The sequence below is a fragment of the Colobus angolensis genome, unplaced genomic scaffold (assembly GCF_000951035.1).
Source record: "Colobus angolensis palliatus isolate OR3802 unplaced genomic scaffold, Cang.pa_1.0 Scaffold603, whole genome shotgun sequence".
Taxonomy (NCBI): domain Eukaryota; kingdom Metazoa; phylum Chordata; class Mammalia; order Primates; family Cercopithecidae; genus Colobus; species Colobus angolensis.
The window spans coordinates 993,132-1,017,975 of NW_012119633.1; the positions used below are offsets into that span (position 1 = coordinate 993,132).

Genomic DNA, 24,844 nt, shown 5'->3' on the forward strand with positions numbered 1-24,844 from the left:
TGCTTCCTGAGTCCCAGCTGCTCTAGCTCCAGCCATGGCTAAAAGGGCCCCAGATATGTCTTAGGCTGCTGTTCCAGAAGGTGCAAGCTGTTGGCCTTCACAGCTTCCACATTGTTTTAAGCCTACAGGTGTGCAGAGGGCAAGAGTTGAGGCTTGGGGGCCTCCACTTAGATTTCAGAGGGTGTATGGAAATGCCCAGATGTGCAGACAGAAGCCCGCTACAGGGGCAGAGCCCTCATGGAGAACCTCTACTGGGGCAGTGTGAGGGGAAAATGTAGGATTGAAGCCCCCATATAGAGTCAACACTGGGGCACTGCTTAGTGGAGCTGTGAGAAGAGGGCCACCATCCTCCAGACCCCAGAATAGTAGATCCACTGACGGCTTGCATTGTGCACCTAGAAAAGCCACAGACATTTAATGCCAGCCTGTGCAAGTAACCAAGGGGGCTGTACTTGCGGAATCACAGAGGTAGAGCTTCCCAAGGTCTTGGGAGCTCGCCTCCTTGCATCAGTGTGATCTGGATGTGAGACATGGAGTCAAAGAATATTTTGGAGCTTTAAGGTTTAATGACTTCCCTGCTGGGTTTCAGACTTGCATGGTACCTGTTGCCCCTTTGTTTGGGCTTATTTCTTCCTTTTGCAACAGGAGTATTTATCCAATGCCTGTACCCCCATTGTATCTTGGGAGTAACTAACTTGTTTTTGATTTTACAGGTTGATGGGCAGAAGAGACTTGCCTTATCTCAGATGAGACTTTTGACTGTGGAATTTTGAGTTAATGCTGAAATGAGTTGAGACTTGGAGGACTGTTGAGAAGGGGTGATTGTATTTTGTAGTGTGAGGACATGAGATTTGGGAGGGGCCAGAATGATATGGTTTGGATTTGTGGCCCTGTCCAAATCTCATGTTGAATTGTCATTCCCAGTGTTGGAGGTGGGGCCTATTGGGAGGTGATTGGATAATGGGAGGATTTCCTCCTTGCTATTCTTATGACAATGAGTGAGTTATAAAGAGATCTGGTGTTTTAAAAATGTGTAGCACCTCCCTCTTCACTCTCTTCCTCCTTCTCCAGCCATTTAGGACATGCCTGCTTCCCCTTCATGCTTCCACCACGATTGTAAGTTTCCTTAGGCCTCCCCAGCTAGGGGAGCCTGTACAGCCTGTAAAAGTGTGAGCTAATTAAACCTCTTTTCTTTGTAAATTACCTAGTCTCAGGTAATTCTTCATAGCAATTCATGAATGGACAGAACGTTTGTACAAGGCAGAACTTTTGGATAATTCTGTTCCCTACATAATTCCCCAGAACCCTAAAAATTTGTTGTAACCCTCAGCTCTTCTCTTTGATTTTCTCTATTCTCTTTGGTTAGTGTCAAATTTATTATTGGTACATTTTTGCATGTGTACTCAGAGGACATTGTTTATTACTCTTGTCTGAAGTAAGCCTTTAATGGACTCTCAAAAGAGAAATAACTTGCCACCAAGTAGCTACCGTCTCTTAATTTGACAACTTTAGAAGTCACAATTCATTGGACTTTACTAGCCACTGGACTCAGGAAATAAGCAGTGATTAGAACTTGAACTACAAATATTCTAATGTTCTACCAGCAAAGTAGGCTGTTAAGCCACCATTGTCAAGCTTGTTCTATCTTGAATTGATTTTTATGAGTGTGTACATACAGTTGGTTTTGATATTTTACAGTTGAATGGCCAAAAGAGCAGAATAGAATCATGTTCAATGGAAATTTTAGCTCAGGACCCACTCATTAAGATCTTGAACTTATTTAAAATAAGCAATGTCAATGTGAATAGAAATATCTTGAGTATCTAGTGTTGATCTTTTCTGGCTCCAGAACCTCTTATTGCACAAATGGCAAGTCTGTTACCCTTCTGCACTTTTCTTTATCATATCCAAAAACTGGTGAAAATACAGGATTTCTGCTTTAAAAGAAAGAAAGTGACAAGTATTTCAAGCCAGTTTTATAATCTCTGAGCAATCTGGGCTCATCATCCACTCCTCTTGTACCTGTACTTGCTTTAAAGAAGTCTTGCCCTGTGCTTTTACGTAGCACAGCCTAACATCAGATAACTTGATTCTTAGAACCAAATGGAGTAGCCATTCAGTAATTTCCTTATGCTACCTTTTAAAAACATTGGAATTGAAAAAGACAATATGTAATATGCTGAGACTGGCTCGGTCTGGGAGACCCTAACCCAGTGGTGCTAGAGGAATGAAAGACACACACACAGAAATATAGAGGTGTGAAGTGGGAAATCAGGGGTCTCATGGCCTTCAGAGCTGAGAGCCTCAAAGAGAAATTTACCCACATATTTATTAACAGCAAGCCAGTCATTAGCATTGTTTCTATAGATATTAGATAAACTAAAAGTATTCCTTATGGGAAACGAAGGGTTGGGCCGAAATAAAGGGATGGGTTTGGCTAGTTGTCTGCAGCAGGAATATGTCCTTAAGGCACAGATCGCTCATGCTATTGTTTGTGACTTAAGAACGCCTTTAAGTGGTTTTCCGCCCTGGGTGGGCCAGGTGTTCCTTGCCCTCATTCCGGTAAACCCACAACCTTCCAGCGTGGGCGTTGTGGCCATCATGAACATGTCACAGTGCTGCAGAGATTTTGTTTATGGCCAGTTTTGAGGCCAGTTTATGGCCAGATTTTGGGGGACCTGTTCCCAACAGTAATATATATAAATTATTAGTGAACTCACTACACAAGAACTAAAAGATTATTAAAAACTTGCATTTACATATATGCACATCCCTTTTCCCATCCCTCTGCCTCCCGACCAAAGATAAGCACTCTCCAGAATTTTGCATTTAACATTTCACCACTTTTTTATGGTGCTTGTATTTAAATAAATATTTATTTATAGAAACAACCTATAGAATCATGGAATGCCAGAGCCGGAAGGCCGCTTTCAAATCATCCAGCTCAACTTAATAATTGTATAAGAAAGGAAACTGAAACCTATAGGAGGCAAACTGAGGATGTCTAGCCTTTTAGTGGGAAGTTAATCATCAGTTTAGAGGTTGGAAAATTACTAGTATTCTATGAGTTTATCCATTTATTTATAATTGCAACATAAAAATTGATATTACAGCTAGGCGCAGTGGCTCGCATCTGTAATCCTAGCACTTTATGAAGTCAAGGCAGGTGGATCACTTGAACCCAGGAGTTCAAGACCAGCTTGGGCAACATGGCGAGAGATCGTCCCTAGAAAAACACAAAAGTTTGCTGGACATGGTGGCACACGCCTATAGTCCCAGCTACTCGGGAGGCTGAGGTAGAAGGATCATCTGAGCCCAGGATAGTTGAGGCCGCAGTGAGTGGTGACTGTGCCCCTGCACTCCAGCCTGGGTGACAGAGTGAAACACTGTCTTTAAAAAAACTGATATTAAAATGCTTAACTTTAAAACTTGGTGCTATGAGTCTCAAATTAAGAGTTTTTTGTTTGTTTGTTTTTTGTTTTTTTTTTTACTTAAAACTATACAATTTGTAAGAGAACATATTTACAGATAAACTGCTTATCAAACTTGTATGTATCACATTTATCAGTCTCTGAATTATATTATAAACCAAGAACCTCAGTCCTATTGAAAAGTAGTAAAATTTAAAACATGCAGTAGTCTTTTTAAAACAATTTCAGTGAAAAATAATTTCCGATAAAAATATTAATCTGCTATGATTTTGTTTAGAATTGTATTGCTGAACATGTGTGTGCACATACATATGTGTATGTAATATTTTCAGACTAGCTGAGCATAGTATTAATTTCCAAAATATTCCCCAGAAATCGTAACATATTATTTCTTTGATTTTACAGTTCATCACCTTAAATAAGTAATAACCTAAGATTTATTTCTGATGGCTTGCCATTGTCACACTACATACCTTGGCTATGTAAGGGAAATTGTGGGTAAAATAGCAGAGATTTAGCCGAAGAATAACCTTTGCTAAAGTTTCTTAAAGTCTTAAAAAGATCAGTGCTCTGTAAACACACCAATAATGTTTTATCTAATGTTTATCAACTAAGCCTGTTGAAACTAAAGCTTCTAGCACTCCACCTGAGAAAACTGAGGGAATTCTGAATCCCTTTGTAAACTGAAGACTCCTGTCTTTCATTTATCTGTTCTTACATCCCTAGTCTGCCTACAGTTCAACCTCGCTAGTTTGTATGAATGGGGTAGCAGTAAGTCTGAAATATAGACCAGCACTGACCAATAGAACTTTCTGTGATGATGGAAATGTTCTTTCATGCTGTCCATCATAGTAGGGTTGGTGTGATTGAGGAACTGAATTTTTCATTTTATTTATTTAATTAATTTAAATTTAAATAGACATATGTGTCCGGTGGCTACTGTATTGCACAGCTCAGATAAAAAACAAATAATTTAATTTGTGTTTTCAAGAAATAAGAATGTAACCATAAATAGTCCTCACACTGCATGTATATGCCTGAATTGATCAACATTTGTAATTAGCACACCGTTTGTTTTGAAATAAATACTTTTAGGTTATTGGTTTTGTGAGCGAAACAAATCACAAATTGAAAAAGTATTTATCTTGCCACATTCCTTTCCATAGAGTGGGCAAAGGCATCCATCACCCCACACTATATTAGTACAGTTACATATTCTAAATGTATTAATTTAGTTTTACTGTTTTCTCACAAGAAGTAACAATTCAAAGGCACACAGACGTATTTACAAATGAGATAATAAGAATAATTTTTACATGGAAAAATAGAGAAAAAATATCAAATGGAGATACTGCACCTCAGAATATTTACTTTCTATGATAGCATTCTCAACTAAATGCCCAACATAGCCATTTCTGTGGTTAGAAAAAGAGATCTCACATTTTGAGTTAGTCACTGCCTACACATGTTTGTGGTGAACTTTTGACAGAGTTGCCATTTTCATTTAGGAAGCATAATAATGAAAATAACAGGCTTAATATGAATATGTAAATTTTACCTTAGAAAATAAATACTGGTTTTGCCAATCTCTAAAGATGCCTTAGAGCTTGTTTGTAAAGCTGGCCCTGCCTTTTTATCACAAACTATCAAAAAGAATGCAGTTTGCACACTATTCTCCTAAAATTAAAAGATAAGCTGCTTTTCATTCACTCCAAAGAGTTCTCTTGGCTTCTAATCATGTAAAAATGAAAGAACTGCCAATTTGTCCTAAACACTGGACCACAATTAAGGTAAAATAGGCTTGGGATTCTCACTGTACTCAGCTTGTAAACACTTGCCTGACAACAACCGAAAGCGAGGAATTTGGGTATTTGGGGGTGGATATTAGTCCTGAAGTATAACAGGTGTGGTAGCCCTCAGTAATTAGAACATTAAGAGACTGTGTGAGAAACAACTTTACCAAACAACTAACTGAGTTATCAGAAGGGAAAAGTGAATTCTCAAATTTTACAAAGTAGAAGAGCTTTGTGAAGTGCGTGTTTGTCATTATGGTTAATTTGCGCATACCTCACTGAAGAAAGGCCAGGGGAGCTAGGCCGAGAACACAGCTGTACAGGCGGCTCAACTAATTGCCTCTCCATCCTCAACCTCATTTATCTTCATTTCTTCCCAATTATACCAAATTATCAATAGTCTCTGTTGCATCAGAGTCTTAATCCCTTTTATTCAGGCAGCATTAGATAGTGGCAGATGAATTCTTGGAGGGAGTCAGGGTAAACAGCCATGTATGCCACCTCTGGCAGATGGCATTGCTCACAAGAAATGTGACAAAACATTTGGAATTTGTAACTGGGCATTGGTATGAGGCTGCAAGCTGTTAATATTTTTTTAAAGATAATCAAGGTGGTACATGGTAAAAATGCAACTCATATTTTAAAGAAAAATACAAAGGTGCAGGTGTTCACATCAACTTAAAATAATACATTTTTAGATAGTATATTCCCACTGAGCACTGTAACCATGAAATTTTTTCAGGCCATTGTATTTTATGATAATCAGTGGCCTATTTCCATTTCAAGCAGGGTACACATGTTCTGTATTCAAAGAGAAAATATTATTTATTTTTCTTTCCAAATAACAGACTGTGCAATATTTATTGTGTCCATTGCCAAATTGGAAATATGTTTCAAAATTGGATAACAAACTGAACAGCCAAAAGAAAACATATTAGTGAGAAAAGAATGTTTGAAAACATTTACAATTATTCTATTTTTTACTTGGTGAAAATAAGACAATAAGAATTCATGTTTTGTGTCATTTACAAAAATATCAATACTGTAATAGAAATATAAATAATTTATTTTCGTTCAATAACAGATTTGGTACTTTGCAGAAATAATCGCATATGTATGCTTTTATGAATTTGACTTTCAGAAACATATGAACTACAGATGTTATCACATAGATGGAATGAGTAAATAAATAAATAAATAAGTGCAATCATTAAAAGGAAACATAAAATAAAAAATAGGCCGCTTTCAGGTATTTTATTGTCAAGTTATAGCTCTTTTTAAAAGAGTTGGCTGATTTAACTTTGACATTTTCTAGAATAGGCAGCATTGCTTTAAGTAGTGGTATCCCTTTCATCTTTGTCATTTACATATTGGTGCTGAATTCAATTGCATGACCACAAATTAAACTTCTAGGTCAGAAACAGAGAAGGTGAAAAGTAGGCAAAACTATGGACCTGCCTGTTCCCTTGGTATCTTAGGTTCCAGATCTCCATGTCCTTTTATCCTCCTCTTCTTCGGCTACACCTAGGCAACTGTATCTTCCACCATCCTTCCTGTCCTACGCAATCCTACCCAAGTTACATCCCACAAATGTTCTTTCCCACTTTCATTTCTACAATAATTTAAATTTTTTATACTTACTTTATAAAATATGTCTGAACTATCTAGACTGCTTGAGGTAAGCCTGTATGAATTGAGTCATTACTCAAGTTTGGAAGGTAATAATTTCTAGCCAGTTTTCCAAATTTGCTTTTAAGGCCTTTCGGTTTGAAACCCAATTTCTTAGGCTACTCTGTATATTGTGCATTGTTAGGATGGCAGAGCTTAGGAAATTTGTGTGAATGCGTACGTATGAATTACTCCCACACATATCTATGAAGAGCTATTTCTTTTTACTTTGAGCTTGGATCTGTGCTCTTTTCTATTCTACAGAGTTCTAAAACATACATATTACTACTGTTGACAATGCATAAATATTTTCAACACATGCAAACTTTAAAATGCCTATGATTTTGCAATGTTGTTAACTTTGAAGTTAGTATTATTTTATAAAACTCCAAAAAGTTAAACTGTAGCATACAGACTTTGCTTTCAGTGCCAGGCATAGGTTTTATATGTCTCTCTCTCTCTCTCTCTCTCTCTCTCTCTCTCTCTCTCTTTCTGTGTGTGTGTGTGTGTGTGTGTGTATTCCCAAATACATTTATCATGCCAGGTTGTCGGCCTTGGAAACAAGTCTGTAAATTGGCCAAAAGTATCACACATTATTTTGCTATGAGTCTCTGCTACTTTTGCTGCACTGCCAACCCTAATAAGCCAAGCCTGTGTGGTGTGCTGGTGCATATTTAACCTTTCCTCCTTACAGGAATGGTTCTGAGCTTAATGGTTGTTATGTATTTAAATTTGGTAGGCTGTGGCCAATAGAGAATCTCATACTAAATTATACCATGCAACTGAATTTGGGCTTGTATTTGAAAGAATATCTAGTCTATCAGTGATTCACAAGATTTTTATATTTATGCAAAATAGACTCATTTGTTTGTATTCTACTCCCTCTCTTGTGAGCATACTATACATAGCCAATTCAAATAATTTAATGATGGCAAAATATTCCATTTTTGAAAAAGATCCAGACATCTCAAATTGTACTGTTTTTAAGATCAGTCTCTCTCCTCTCTCTACAAAATCTTACTGAATTTTTAAATGGAATGTTGAAACATAACTGCATGCTTTAAAACTTTTCCAACTATTGTAGCTGCTTTGGAGAAACTAAAAGTTCTTAAAGATAATTATCATCCAGCCATTAACACAGAATATATAATCATATTTTGTAAACATCCGTCTTTTGTGTGCAGGTAGTAAAAACTGCAGCTAAACTATTAATGTATTAAATTGCATAAGTTAATCCAATGTTTGATAGTTTTCTTTGAAAAATGTGTTCAAAGGAACAATCTGGAATTAAAACAAATTACCAGACACTATTTTTTACTGCTCTGTTGCCTATCGTGTGTTGAATGACCATTTGGAAAGGAAGTCCGTGCTTCTCCTTAATCATTTGCAAATTTTGTGCATATTTTAACTATACTCATCATTATTTTCTTTAAAAGAAACTAATGGCTTTTTCAACCAGTAAATGCATTTTAATTATTGAATTCATAATGACTCATTTCTTTTCTTTTCTTTTCTTTTTTTTTTTTTTTTTTTGAGACAAGGTCTCACTCTGTCATCCAGGCTGGAGTGCAGTGATGAGATCATAGCTCACTGCAGCCTTGACCTCCTGGACTCAAGCTGTCCTCCTGCCTCAGACTTCCAAGTACCTGGGACTACGGATGCACACCACCATGCCTGGCTAATTTTTAAAACTGATTTTTATTTTGTGTAAACATGGGGTCATGCTATGTTGCCCAGCCTGGTCTTGACCTCCTGGCTTAAGCAATCCTCCTGCCTCAGCCTCCCACATTGCTAGGATTACTGGTGTCAGTCCTTGCATCCAGCTGCCCTTGAACATTTCTAACATCAGTAGACAGGGAGTGCATACCATGCCTTCCACATTCATCTATGTATCTATCTATGTATCTATGTATGTATGTATGTATGTATGTATGTATCTGTGTATATATGTATGTATCTATCCATCTATCTATCTACCTATCTATCTATATCTATGTCTGACTCCATTCTATCTTGCTTGATAGAATTTTCTTGAATTTGTTTCTTTATGATATGGTAAGCATTTCATATAAAAAACCTGCAACTTGAAAAGGATGTGTTCTCTTGTTTTGGTCAAGAAAAGCAGACAATCTTATTCCTAATGCTTGTCTAGCACACTACTTGAAATATAATTTTAGCTGCTCAAAGAGAAGTTCAGGAATTGAGGTTAAGAAAAACAGTGTATAAAAAGTTTTCTTGGCCAGTTGCAGTGGTTCATGCCTGTAATCCCAGCACTTTATGAGGATCATTTGAACCCAGGAGTTCAAGATCAACCTGGGAAACAGTGAGACCCCCATCTCTACAGAAAATAGAAAAAATTAGCCAGACATCCAGACATGGTGTTGTGCACCTGTATTGCCAGCTATTTGGGAGGCTGAGCTGAAAGGATCACTTGAGCCCAGGAGTTCAAAGCTCTAGTGAGCCGTGATTGCATCACTGCACTCCAGCTTGGGTGACAGAGTGAGATTCTGTCTTTAAAAAAAAAAAAAAAAAAAAAAAAAAAAAAAAAAAAAAAAAAAAAAGATTGACTCTACTTGTGGCATTTTTATTGTGTTCTGAATTAGATATATTTTCATTACTTTAAGCCCATGGCTTTTAGTATTTTTTTTCTGATCATTAAAGAAGTGTTAATAATCACATTGGATGTAGTAATAATGCCTTTTCCACTTAAATTATTGTTTTCAGTTGTGGAATTAGACCTTGTATGTTCTCTCCTTCTTTTAGTGATTGGCTTCCAAGAAATACCATTATTTTTCCACTCTTTTCAGGCATCAACTTGGCCCTTTTCCTTCAGATGCTTTGTAGCCTTACCTTCGTTTTCAAGACAGAGAAAACGCTACCCATAATTGAGTCATATCATTTATATTTTAAAAAGACTTCGTTTTAAAAGAGGGACGTGAATAAGAAAGTAGCTTTCCTATGCCACTTGGAATTGAGGGATTTTCTCTGAAGGCCTTCAATACTTCATGATTCCCAGGTCTGCCCACTACAGGTCTCAGCCTAGTCTAGTAAGTCTATCTTTGAAACTACCACTTTCTTAGTTCTCTTCACCAAAGTGCCTCATTTTGTTCCTCAGATTCTAGACTGTGCACATTCACAATCAAAGCCTCAGTTAAAGGATACCTCATATCAATAACAGTTGAGGATAGTGATTTAGTGTGTGTGTTCTGGAGCCTTTCCTGGTTTGATTCTTTACTGGTGGTACAAGCGTGGGGAAATCAATCTTTTGAGTTTCAGTTTTTGCTATAAAATGTGGCTGATTACAGTACCTATGACATGGTGTTCTGAGGATTAGGTGAATACTTTCTGGCACATGTCAAGTGCCCAGTGTGCTTTCAACATTTTTCAGGCACATAGTGTGTGTTCAGTGAATGTGATTTTCACAGGTATTAGACATATATGCTGTAATTGTTTTGTAAGTAGCAGCCCTTAACTGATAATTGTAGTTTTAATTACTCAATGTAGTGATAAAATCCATTTATGAATCTCTTTGATATCATCAGCAGTAATTCATAAGCCTCAGTGTAATACAAGTGAAAGATCCATTCCACACACTCACAGGCATTAAGATCCGAGAGCCAGTGAATGGTCCATGTCAAATCTATACTTGCTATATATTGATTCTATCTATTGATTTATTTTGCATCTACTGCATTTTCTTCTTCTTTTATTTTTCATTAAAAAAACTGTATTCCCTTATCCTTTCTTTTTTCCGTATAGAAGAATTGTTGGTGTATTCAGTCTAATGCCTCAGCTTAACAAATATGTTTCTTTCTCCTTGTATTGTTATTTCAGGTTCTGCCATGTATTTCAATTTGTCATATTTTCCCCAGTTTTATAGATTTCTGTGAATTTGGGTCTGCAGGTTTTGTCTTTATGTGGGCAAAAGGATTACTTTTTTCTTGCTGAAATTCTTTCTTTTTTGTATCTTTCATGTTCATGTTGTATGCTTGCCTCTTTCCTCTTGTTTTTTGTTTTATTTTTTGTTCAGTTTAGAGCACTATGAAAATTATTGGCAAAAGTTATTCTCCATTATTTCTACCAACTTTCTCCTCTTTCTTCATATTAAATATTTTTTGTTTCTTTCTTATTGTTCTTCTTTTAAGAAGTCCTAGGATTAATAATCAATGTTTACCAGCCAAGCCCAGTTTTTTCTGTACAGAGAGAAAAAAATAAAGAGCCTTCTGCTTCTGCTTTCTCAAGAGGAGAACAGGCTATATATAGTTGTTTAGTATCACTGGTGAACCACTTGATAGATTATTAGAAGTAGCCTAGTAAAGTCTTATCTGGAGTTCTCATTTTCAATGTTTTACTGTATCCTATTATGCAATCTGCTTTAAGAGCAATAAGTTAAAATGCACATGGCCATGAAAATTAATGTGGTTAACTTCAAAAATAATAGAGTTTTACCTTTGCAAATTATTTCTTTAATTCTTGGGGTCACTAGTGGTTTTCATCATCTTTTTTTGGTAGTATAGTTAAAAAGGTAGTCACTCTATAGACAGGTTAATGAAGTTAATACCCTATTTTGTCTTTTATATATATATATATATATATATATATTTTTGAGACAAGAGTCTCGCTCTGTCGCCCAGGCCGGAGTGCAGTGGAGTGATCTTGGCTCACTGCAAGCTCCGCCTCCTGGCTTCATGCCATTCTCCTGCCTCAGCCTCCCGAGTAGCTGGGAATACAGGTGCCTGCCACCACGCCCGGCTAATTTTTTGTATTTTTAGTAGAAACGGGATTTTATATTCTAAAATAACTTAAATGATAATAGCTTACACTCATTTGGTGTTTGATATGTCTAGATATTGTGTTGTTTTACATATTCTATCTCATTTAATCCTTAAAACAACCCTAGAGCAAGTAGATTATATTTCCCTATCAGATATTAGGAAACTCGGACTCAAAGAACCTTAATGTCATTTGCAAAGCCCATAGATAGTAAATAGAGCGACCAGAATTCAACCTCAGGTCTGTCTGATGCTCCTTCCACTATGCTATTAGGATTTCTTGAAGGATACAGTTCTTCCGTCTCTATTTTGTGTCGGTCCCTATCTGCGACTTTCATAGAACTTTGCCAGTTGACCACTACTAGTCAAGTAAGATCGCTTCAACCTCACCACTGCAAAGCATACAGACAGGCTGAAATCTCAATGAGAAAACTTGCTGTGTGAGTAATAAACTCTCACCATTGGCTGCAAAAGATCATAATGCTTTCATGTCGATTTATTGTTCAAAATGAATTCTATTGTCTAGAGACTGCGATATGGTTTCCCTAAATAATTTTTTGATAGCTGTAAGAATTGCACTGACAGGAAGATATTTATACCTACAGAAATGATATTAGTTTATGTGCAGGGATAAAAAGAAGAGATGAATTATTCTGCCTCCTTCTATGTGGCCAGTCTTATCCTCTGCTTTTTGGTTTACTTCATTAGCTTCTAAAGCATGGTTTATTTGGTTAAATTAACAGTGTAATAGAAAAAGTACTTTAATTATGTTTTGTGTAAGTATATACACTTAAATTATGTTATGGGTAGGAAAATATACTTAAATTATGTAGCTATATATACTTAAATTATGTTATAGGTAGGTATATATATTTAAACTATGTTACAAGTAGGTAAATATACTTAAATTATGTATGGATAGGTAAATATACATCCATAATATTACACTTTTACAACACTCATTTTTCATCTTCTTAGTTGATCTATGAAAAAGGAGTGTTGTAAAAATATAATATTACACATATTTTAAAAAAATTTCTGATTATGAGAAAAACTGTAAATTTGTGCCATTTAATTTTTTTATAAATTCAAAGCAGTCATTGAAACCTTATGTTCATACACTCCATCAGGTAAATAATAAGTATGCTCTTTTAGGCAGGGCGTGGCAGCTCATGCCTGTAATCCCAGCACTTCGGGAGGCTGAGGCGGGCGGATCACGAGGTCAGGATATCGACACCATCCCGGCTAACACGGAGAAACCCCGTCTCTACTAAACAAAATACAAAAAATTAGTCGGGCATGGTGGCCGGTGCCTGTAGTCCCAACTACTTGGGAGGCTGAGGCAGGATGATGGCGTGAACCTGGGAGGCAGAGCTTGCAGTGTGCCAAGATCGTGCCACAGAATTCCAGCCTGGGAAACAGAGGGAGACTCTGTCTCAAAAAAACAAAATAATAATAATAAAAAAAATAAGTATGCTCTTCTAGTATACATAAAGTACATTTCAAGCTGTATACATGTACTAACATATGTACACAAAATAGAAATTAACGAGAACAAGATTAAACAAGATTTTAACTAATAAAGTTTATTAATTACATAAAACCTTTAAAACATATATTCTTAGTACCAGTGAGGACAACGTGATTAATACATCAAATCTGATTACCTTTACAATATTTTACTTCTTAATGAAAGTGACAGAGTTCCTACATTGATTAGGAGAAGTATCAGCTCTGCTATTTTATATTTCTTCTCCTATGCTTGCATTTTTGTCTTCAATCTGAGGTTGTATTGTGTTGTTCACTTTGTAATGGCTAGTTTATTGAATCTACTCAGTTGAGTGCATGTAGAACATATCACAATGAGGTCAGAGTAAATAAAAGTCTAGGGCTGCCAATGGCCAACCACGTGCCCTGCTGAAAACTCCCTCTTCCCCCAACCCCTCCGGGTTCCTCTAATGCTTGAGCGGTGAAGGCATCAGTGATGATTCATATCTTAAATATTAGTGACACATAATGTTGTAGTTACTTTTTGGTTAACATATCAAATAAATGTTAAAACTCAAATATCTTGCTCTCTCTTTGTAGGTCAGCTTTTATATTTTCTAGGGTGTGCATAACCTCATTTTAAGGACCTCCAATTTAAGGTATATTTTATAAGAGCACATATCACAACTTATAAATTCTAGGAACTAGCTCTTTAAAATAAATAATTTTCCTGTATTCTCAATAATTGTTCAATGTTTCAGAAATATGACGAAAGAGGGAAATGAGAGATGGTGGTTCTGCTTGGTTTCTGGTGAAGCCTCAGGGAGCTTTTTTTCACGGCGGAACTCAAAGAGGGAATAATCATGTCACATGGTGAAAGTAGTAGCAATGGAGAGAGGGTGAGAGTAAGGTTCCACAAACTTTTAAATGATTAAATCTTGCAAGAACTCACTCACTGTCATGAAGACAGCACCAAGCCATAAAGGTTCCGTCACCCTGATCCTAACACCTTCTACCAGGCCCCACCTCCAGCATTCGAAATTAAAATTCAACATGAGATTTGGGTGGGGACAAATATCCAAGCTATATTGGTGGTATTATATGATTATTTACTGTGAAGTGACTTGATAATATGTTTGTCATTTAGACAGACCACATGTTATTAAGAATGAAAGAAGGAGCTCAAATTCAGATGAGAAAATGCTATCACTATCTTGAACTTAGATTTTTCGAGTGTTTTAACTTGCAATACTTCCAGTAGCAAGAAATGAATTCAAATTTCCAAAAAGTGTCTTGTCACACATAAACGCATTTTTCTATACTTGCCACAGCAGACAGCTTATATAGAATTGAAGGGTATTTTTATTTTATTTATTTATTTATATTTATTTATTTATTGAGACAGAGTCTCACTCTGTCACCAGGCTGGAGTTCAGTGGTGTGATCTTGGCTCACTGTAACCTCTGCCTTCTTGGTTCAAGTAATTCTCCTGTCTCAGCCTCCTGAGTAGCTGGGACTACAGTTGCACACCGCCATGCCCAACTAATTTTTGTATTTTTAGTAGAGATAGGGTTTTGCCATGTTGGCCAAGATGGTCTTGATCTCCTGACCTCGTGACCTGCCTGCCTCGGCCTCCCAAAGTGCTGATATCACAGGTGTGAGCCACCATACCCAGCCATTGAAAGGTATTTTTTTTAAAAAAACTTCTACTCCAGGCAACATAACATGATACCAAGATAAATATGACAATTTAAAAATGTGGGGGGTTCATAGGAGAGTGAATAGGATAAGATTATCATTTGGAATTGCAAAATAATATCTGGCAAAACCCCATTTTCTTCATGTCTACGATAAAATACCTTTGAACCAGAGTGTATTTTGAGTTATGCAAACTAATAGTTTGCAAGAGTTTCTCCAACCATATCATCACACTCGGCAGGTCATATGGAAGAGCACTGTGCCTTCATTATCTGTGATATAATTCCTTCTACAACTAAACTAATCTTTGAAACTCGATAATGTGATGTTCAAGTTTTAGCCTCTGTGCTTTAAAGTGGCACTCAGGGAATACTTACATCTTGCAACATTTTAATTTAGAAACAAATACATTGGGACTTTGTTTGAATTTTACATTTACTTTGTGAAACATATTAACCTTATTTTTAGAAATATGTATGAGTTAGGTGCAATTGACTTCAGTAAGCCTGTGGTGAGTACTTATATTTTAATTATCAAGTCTACTTTGAAGCGTGAGTTCCTTTTAAATCCAGAAACAAATTTATTCACTATTAATTTGGAAACTTTTGAACTGACTCCTAATCTTTTTGAATGACAGTGATGATAAAAGTATAGGGTCATTTGTTTGATTTTTTTCATTTGTTTGTGTGGTTGGTGGTTTTGCCTATAAAGATAATGCAGCCCACAGACATATGAAAAAAAGCTCATCATCACTTGTCATTAGAGAAATGCAAATAAAAACCACAATGAGTACCATCTCATGCCAGTTAGAATGGTGATCATTAAAAAGTCAGTAAACAACAGGTGCTGGAGAAGTTGTGGAAAAATAGAAACACTTTTACACTGTTGGTGGGAGTGTAAATTAGTTTGACCATTGTAGAAGACAGTGTGGCGATTCCTCAAGGATCTAGAACCGGAAATACCATTTGACCCAGCCATCCCATTACTTGGCATATACCCAAAGGATTATAAATCATTCTATGATAAAGACACATGCAAGCGTATGTTTACTGCAGCACTATTCGCAATAGCAAAGACTTAGAACCAGTCCAAATGTCCATCAATGATAGACTGGATTAAGAAAATGTGGTACATATACACCATGGAATACTATGCAGCCATAAAAAAAGGATGAGTTCATGTCCTTTGCAGGGATGTGGATGAAGTTGGAAACCGTCATTCTCAGCAAACTATCACAAGATCAGAAAACCAAACACCTTGTATTCTCACTCAGAAGTAGGAGTTGAACAATGAGGACACATGGGCACAGGGAGAGGAACATCACACACTGGAGCCTGTCAGGGGCTAGGGGACTAGGGGAGGGATAACATTAGGAGAAATACCTAATGTAGGTGACAGGTTGATAGGTGCAGCAAACCACCAGGGCAAGTGTATATTTATGTAGCAAAACTGCATGTTCTGCACATGTAACCCAGAACTTAAGGTATAATAAAGAAAGAAGATAATGCTTATGTGTTAATACAACAGTTGTAGTGCATGTTGGTCCACCCATCACACTCTCTTACAGAGTCTTAGCACATTTCTTGGAACCCTTTGACGGTTTGTATATAAACATTCTGGTCATGCAACCAAGGCATTCTTTTCTTTCTTCCTGGATACTGCTCTGCTCAGTTATATTCTCCTCTTTTTAAATTGTCCTTTCTAATACTCCACCTTCTTTATTTTTGTTTTTCATGTTTATTTTAGTCGCTATGTCAAGGGCCAATTGGAGGAGATGAGGCTAATAGTAGGAAAGTCAGTTAAGAGTCTCTTGAGATGATTGTAATGTGAGAGAGGAATGAGGGTCCAGACAAAGGCAGTGTCAGTGGGAATGGAAGGTAACTCAGTGTAAAGTCAATTCCAGATAATTTGGTCACTTAAGCGCAGAGTGAATGGTTAAGAGATGGCAATGATACTTGTTGCACTGAGAGATTTTTGAGGTCAAGGGATTTGTCTTTTATTTCTCTATTCCCAATACCTGCAAATAACACCTGACACATGTTAAGAACTCAAACATTTCCCATTGAAACAATTGCATCATGCCACTAACAGATATAGGAAATAAAGGAGCAAGATATCTTTCATTGAATAATGGTCAATTTAGTTTCAGATATGTTGAAATGAAGATGCAGTAGATACCTGTGTTTTAAACTGTTTTACACAAACTGCTTATACTCTAGGATAGAGCTTTCTAGTATAACTTTCTGCAAGGAAGTAAATTATCAGTATCTGTACTTCTCGATATGATAGTCCCTAGCTGCATGTGACCTTTGAGCATTGGTAATGTGATTAGTGCAACTGAGAAGCTGAATTTTTTCATTCTTTTTACTTTATTTTAATTAATTAAAAGTTATATTTAAATAGCCACAGGTGACTAGTGGTTATTGTATTGGCAAGTACAGCCCTAGAGGCTCGTCAATTAGCTGCTATTATACCTTTGATTAAACTTGAAATTCCTAAACCATCACCTGGCAGTGTGGCTGTTCCTAGGTAACGTTTTAAAGTAAAAGAGAAGATAAACTAGTTGAGATCTTCTTAACATTTTAAAATGAATAATTGCTGTCTATTTTCTATCCATATTGGTTCAAATTTCAGATATACTGCATGATTGTGCTACTGATGTCACCAATCTGGAAAACTGCTAAATATTGTATTTTTTGAATGCATACAGGAAAAGCAAATAAAAGAATAATATGATAAGATTGTAGAGTATAGCACCTCTACACATACACACCTTGTTTTCCATTCATGTATTAGCACTTTACAATATCCTAAACCCTGAAATTGTGTCTATATGTGTGTGTGTACACCTCCCCACTACACACACTTAACACATACTATATTATTATTTAGAAAAAAAAATGAAGTTTTTAACGGTTTAATTATGATTCAAAATATTTTTCTACTACAAAATGCTTCATGCTGTATAGATTCATCAAACAAGGTGCGTTTATCTAAGATTCTAGCTAAACAAATATTCTATAGTTGAGAGAACAAACTCGATTTAGGCCATATGCTACATAGACCTCGTCCCATTTGACTGCTTTTTCTTTGCCTTATGTACATAAGATTACTGGAAACATGACCAATTTAGACACATATTTTCAAATAATCTGACTTACATGTTTTGTTGTAGCTACAAAAGTTTCAATGTAAGGACAGCTTGTTATAAACACTTCCATTTTTCACATTCAAGGCCATAGTTTTGAATTTATATAATTACCTTATATATTTTTTCTAGTAGGTGGCTTTTAAATGTGTACTTTGCAAAATATACCAGCAACTGCTATTACAGTATTCCTCTAAAATTTTAAAAGTTACACTCAACTTGAATTAATAAAACAGATCACTTTTAAATTATGAAACACTTGCCTATGATTCACACAATTCTAGCAGTCTTAGAAACTCAAACCTACAGAAATTACAGCTTATTCATTTATAAAGAGGATCACTGACCCCTATGGGTAGATGAGGAAGACTGGTTACTAAATTGTCTTGATTCTCTTCAGCGAATATTTTATCAGCTTCCTTCACTCATTCTTAACAACATGGTGCTAAGGTGAAGAATGATTGCTTGGAATTTTATTTTTATTTAGAGCCTTACTGCTGGATTTCCTTTATATCCATTTGAAACATGTTGGTGTTTCGGTGTTTTGGCTTGTAGGCTTATGCTAATTTGTTTGGAATACGTCATAATGATCTTTGTTATTGCTTTTCACAACCTGACCATAGTAAGCATTGTGTTATTAGAATGGGAAATGCGGAAGTACTAATTCAAAATTTTAGCAAATTAAAACATTAAAATACTGCTTTGGGTCCCACCCATGATATGATCTTGCTCCTTTTATTTTATTTTCTCTGTCGCCCGGGCTGGAGTGCAGTGGCGCGATCTTGGCTCACTGCAAGCTCCACCTCCCGGGTTCAAGCCATTCTCCTGCCTCAGCCTCCTGAGTAGCTGGGACTAGGGTGCCTGCTACCACATCCGGCTAATTTTTTGTATTTTTAGTAGAGACGGGGTTTCACCATGTTAGCCAAGATGATCTCGATCTCCTGACCTCGTGATCCACCCGCCTCGGCCTCCCAAAGTGCTGGGATTACAGGCGTGAGCTACCGCGCCCGGCCAATCCTTTTTCAAGTTTTTATTTTTAACTAAATGGATAAACCGTCCTTTTTATGTGTAAAATTCCATATTTCTGTTGTAGAATCTCCGTGATTCATAGGTCTCTGTGCTCTACCCACTTATCCTACAAAGAAAATGCCACAAAAACAAATAACCTTCTGGGAACCCTAACATTTTAAAATGGGATTTTTTAAAAAAGATCTAAATTGCAAACTAAAGAGTTTCTGATTAAAGCAATAGAAGATTGTCAGATACTTTCTTAAATTAATGTTTCCCCACAGTGAATCACTTTATTGTTCTTACACTGATTCTAACTAAGAATATATATTTCTATGAAGTAAGGGCTTATAAAAATGTAGTTCTCTCTAGCTTCTTATTGGTAATGTTAGGATTAAATTAGTACTAATGTAGCAATAGTTGCTTGTAATACTGTTGATTGTGTTACACCGTTTATTGTCATCAATTTAGTTTTACTAAATATTGTGGTAAAACAGTGATAAGTAGTTGATATGGAAAAGCTCAAAAAAATTATTCAGTTAATGAGGATTTGCTGCATTTCTACATTATCTTTACATACTTAGGACTGTGTTGGGTTACGTTTATACTTAATACAAAATTTCATGAAGACTTAAAGAGGTTATTTTCCCAAACCCACTGCCTACCCTGCCGGCCTCTTAGTCATGCCTTGTTAAAAATGCTGTCCAGTTTATCTCCTCTTTACTGGAGGAATTCCCTCGCAAAGCTAGTATGGTCTGGTTCCAACAAATGCGCATACTTTAGTGTTATGGGCTGAATTATGTACCCCTAAAATTCAGATATTGAAGTCCTAACCCCCAGTTACTTTGAAATGTGACTGTATTTGTAGCTAAGGCCTTTAAGGAGGTGATTAAGTATATTTTAAAACAAAGAATCTAACCGTATTGCTTGTAACTCAAAGGATAAATGCTTCAGGGGATGAATACCTCATTCTCCATGATGTACTTATTTCACATTGCATGCCTGTAGCAAAACATATCAGGTACTCCATAAATATATACACCTACTCTGTACTCACAAAAATTAAAAAATAATAACAATTTAAATAAATAAATAAATAAATAAATAAATAAATAAATAAATAAATCCAGCCTAGAATGGATTCTAATCCAGTTTGCCTGGAGTTCTTATAAGAAGAGGAAATTTGGGCATAAAAGAGTTACCAAGGATGAACTTGCACGGAGGAAAGAGCATGTGAGGACACAGGGAAAACATAGTTATCTACAAACCATAGAGGAAGGTCTCAGGAGAAACTACTAAACTTGCCAAAACCATGATCTTGGACTTCTGACTTCCAGAACCGTGAGAAACTAAACTGTTGTGGTTTAAGCCATCCTGTCTGTGGTATTTGTTATGGCAGCCTTAGCTAACTACTGCGTTTGGAGGTAGACAGACAGACAGATAGATAGGACAAGGAAGGTGGATACCCAAGCCTTAAAAATAATGGTTAATACAAGGCTGACTGTAGCTTAGATTGGTCAAAATACTTTGTTAGTTTAACGGGCAATGGGTATTACTGCATCTTGACAAAGAGGCATAAAAATGCAAATATTGGGGCCACTGAACATTCCAGATCAAGTCATAATTACTGTTTACACTTAAAAACGATAAGAGATTTAGGTCAAAAGACAAAACATGTATTCAGAGAGTTAATACCTCCTAATCCAAATATCTAGAATGTTCCACACTCCTCAGCCATTTGATTCATATACAGTTACCGTTACATTGCAGGATAATACTTAAATCCATATTTGGTGGAGGTGGGAAGAGATGGAAACTACCTTTTCTATCATTAACACAGTAGTTAACAAAGGTGTGAGCTGTTGGAAAAAGTGTATCCAAAGTTCTCATCAAAGCATACATAAAACCACATTGAAATTCTTTGATAAGATTTTTTAAAAATTTCTATTCAAGCTTATTTGGAAAATGTGATACACAAACCATGAGAATACTACTTAATGTACCATTTAATATTAAATGTAGACTAAACAGTTTTACATTTATAAAATAAATATTGATATAATCTCAACTCCAATATTGCTGTGTTGCTGTTGCTGCTGTGATACTGCAGTACTATATTATTATCATATGGTATAATTTAATGTCTTCTAAATATATCTTCCTTTGTCAATATTTTACTCATTCTATAAATTACAGTTCTGCAATGGTAAGCTAATTCATATCTTGTACATAGTGCTAAAATGATGTAGTGCTTCCGTTTTTGCTCAGCAATTGATCTTTCAAATTTTTGCATTTTCTGGTGTTAATCATGTTTATTGGCCTAATGTTTCTATAAAGAATTCTCAGTGTTGCAGTGGTTACTTTCATAGCTTATTAAAATACTCCCTTCCCCCACCATGTCTCATTACAGCATAACAATGTCTTATTGATTTTAATTGAAATTTCAAATTTGTCAACACTAAAATATGTCAATGCACCAAACCATAAATTACCTCCCTGCTCTTAAGCACATGCTGTACAACAGCCAACATCTGGATGAAATGAGAGAACAAGCGGTAATCATAGAAGTATTGCATGTTTTCAATGAACATAGCACACCTCAACATGATCAAGGGAATGATTTTTGGTCCATTAAACCAGTCTATTAAATTCAACCAAATTTCCTACCTACGAAGGTTTCATGCATCTTATCTGAATGGCTTATAGCAGGACCCCAACAAGTAACTGCTTATTTCTTCCCACATTTGATTGGAAAATCTGCGTCCACATCAGCAGGGCCAGATACCCTTCAATCTTTACATATACTGCTCTAGAATCTGGTGTTTCCTTATCTCAGCTCATCTAGTTGGAGGCTAGTCAAGACTCTCACTTTTGGATTAGAGATTAACTTTGGCCACAAAAGAGCCTGAAAGAGTACTGAAGAGGAGGACTAGAATAAGGTTCTTCCTCTTCAGAACTGAAGTAAGACTGGATGACTGGAGAGGAAGGTTAAACAATCCTTTCAGAGATTCTAGCAGGCAATTGGCTTGAATAAATTTTAAATCTTGAGGAAGAATACCAATTGGGCCTGAAGACATTTCCCTGAAAAGTTTACAACTCTCAAAACTGCTTTTGCAAATATGGTGTTTGAGATAAAAGTATAAAAATTTTTGTCCCCTTTGACTCAAATTCCACTCAGGGAATTAACTGATTCTAAGGAAATAATTTAAATGAATGTTTTTGTTATAATGTAGACTATAATAGTGACAATTGGAAACGAAGTCTGATGTTTAATAGTCACTACACTTTGTAGATATGATACCTGAAGCAACATGACAGACTGCTTATAATGTAAAAATGGGTATCCATATGAACAAAGTGTGGGAGAGAAGCCAAAGATGTGAAAATAATCACAATATTAAATGTTGTGGATATGAGTATGTTGATTTTTCTACCTTTAAAAAAATATTAAATAAACGTATTTTACAGAGCTCCCAAGAGTCCCAAGACCAAACCCCACACAAACAGGGTCAGAGTTTTAGGCAGTAAGTGGGATGGTGTCAGCCAAGTAGAGTGCTAATGTTGCAGTCCCAGCATGGAAATGGAGGAGGAACCACTGACCCCTGAATGAATGAAGCACATCAAGCAAATAGATGGAGCTGCCTGCACAGCCATTTTGCTTTCTAAAGCCAGACTATCTGCTTCTGCAGTGATTGGAATCCCACTCTTTACTCCCCTGTTTAAAGTATTATCCTGAAAGAATGTCCTGGAAATTATTCTGTGTTTGGTTTCCATATGGTTTTAAGCAATGATTCTATCCCCCATCGTATGTTAGATGCCAGATGAAATAGCTATGTCAATGTAGATCATGATTTATCTACATTTATACACACTTGACCTCACGTTCTATCTTGAAGGATCAAGGTAAGTATAATTTCAAATTCAAAGCAATTGTTTCCTATTTTTGTCCAGCTTATTTTATACAAAACTCTAGTGTGTATGAATAGATTTGCTTCTCTGAGTGACCTGAGAAGAAAAGATCATTGTGTTTCTACCATGTATTTTTGCATGTTATCATGTTCTTACAAATGAGTGCGTTCTTTTTCAGTGATCAGTACAGTCCTTTAAAATATAGTATATGTATGTTAAAGGTTTAGAATACAAGGCAGTGGTGGTCAATTAATGTTCCCCAACATGTAAGTGCTTCTAAAAGCTATTCATTATGATTCCAGATTTGTTGAGAATACCAACAAGTCAAGAGTGCCTATACTATTATTGAGAATGATTTAGCCTTCCCAAAGGCAGCTTACATCTCTAGACTATTGAAATTTTTTGAAACTGTCATAAAAATGAGTTAACTGTGTTCAATATCAATTTTCTAAGAGGTGGTATTCATGATTGCAGCTCTAAAATGGAATTTTAAAAAGCCTTCTTATGGAAAGTTGTCAAATTGAAATCTGTTTATATGAATATTTTTCAGGTGGAAGTGAATCCTCCTGGGATAAGGATAAGATGCAGTCTCCATTTGCGGCACCTGGACCCCAACATGGAATTGCTCATGCAGCCCTAGCTGGCCAGCCAGGCGTTGGGGGTGCTCCAACCCTCAATCCACTGCAGCAGAACCACCTGCTAACCAATAGTATGTATACCGTCCTCCCAAAACTGGGTGTGTTGAGCAAAATACTATCCAAGACCTACTAGAAAACTTTGGCTGGCAGGGCTTAGTCTATTTTTCTTCAATAAGGTTTACCGATTTAGTATCAGAAGGGAGGTAGAGAGGGACTCATTTTCCCTCTTTACCTCCCCTTCTGATATTAAATGGTTAAATCTTAAGTACATGTAAGGGCACATGGGAGGTACGTGGAAGGTAGAGGTACGTAGAGTAGAGGTACATGGGAGGCTATGTAGTATAGTCATTAAGAATGTTGGCTAAAGTCACATAAACTTGTGTTTGAATCCCACATGTTTTGAATTCTTTTTTTTTTTCTTTTTTATAATGGAGTTTTGCTCTTGTCGCCCAGGCTAGAGTGCAATGGAGCGATCTTGGCTCATTTCAACCTCCGCCTCCTGGGTTCGAACAATTATCCTTCCTCAGCCTCCCAAGTAGCTGGGATTACAGGCACCTGCCACCACAGCCAGCTAAGTTTTTTTGTTTGTTTTTGGTTTTTTTTTTTTTTTTTTGTATTTTTAGTAAAGATGGGGTTTCACCATGCTGGCCAGGCTGGTCTTGAACTCCTGACCTCAGGTGTTCCGCCTACCTTGGCCTCCCAAAGTGCTGGGATTACAGGTATGAGCCACTACACCCGGCCACATGTTTTGAATTTTACATTATTGTTAGATGTTGGAGAAGTCACCTAACCTTTCCAAGTCTTAATATCCACAATTATATAGACTGTGGATAAAAATACACCCACTTAAGGTTGCTGTGAGGTCTCAGAATAATAAAGTAAAATATGTTAACAGTGAATTGCATATAGTAAGTACTATATATATCACAAGTAGTATTATTACTTAGCAATCGCACTATAGATAATGTATACAAATGCAGGTTTAGATGATGTTTTAGGGACTTCAAAGACTCACAAGTTTTTCTGCAGCAAAGCAAATCTTGTGTATATTACTTTTCTATATATCTTACTTTTCTTATGAATGGATAATCCACGATAGGGTTTCATTACTCTCTTCCCTGACACTTTTATTCTCCCATTCTACCTTGGGATTAAGGCAACAGAGGAATTCTGAGACTTTTTTTTTTTTTTCTTATTGTACTTTAAGTTCTAGGGTACATGTGCATAGCGTGCAGGTTTGTTACATATGTATACTTGTGCCATGTTGGTGTGCTGCATCCATCAACTCGTC

General features: G+C 36.3%; 1 protein-coding gene across 1 annotated transcript in view; it reads left to right on the plus strand.

Annotated features, from left to right (window-relative positions):
• LOC105527042 (dachshund homolog 2-like) overlaps positions 1-24,844 on the plus strand; it is a gene marked incomplete at its 3' end in the record, with an annotated part of 623,452 nt that overhangs the window by 545,090 nt on the left and 53,518 nt on the right. The window contains exon 5 of the mRNA XM_011963226.1: positions 23,466-23,624. Within this exon, the coding sequence (XP_011818616.1) occupies positions 23,466-23,624 (159 nt within the window). The remainder of the gene's footprint in view (positions 1-23,465; positions 23,625-24,844) is intronic.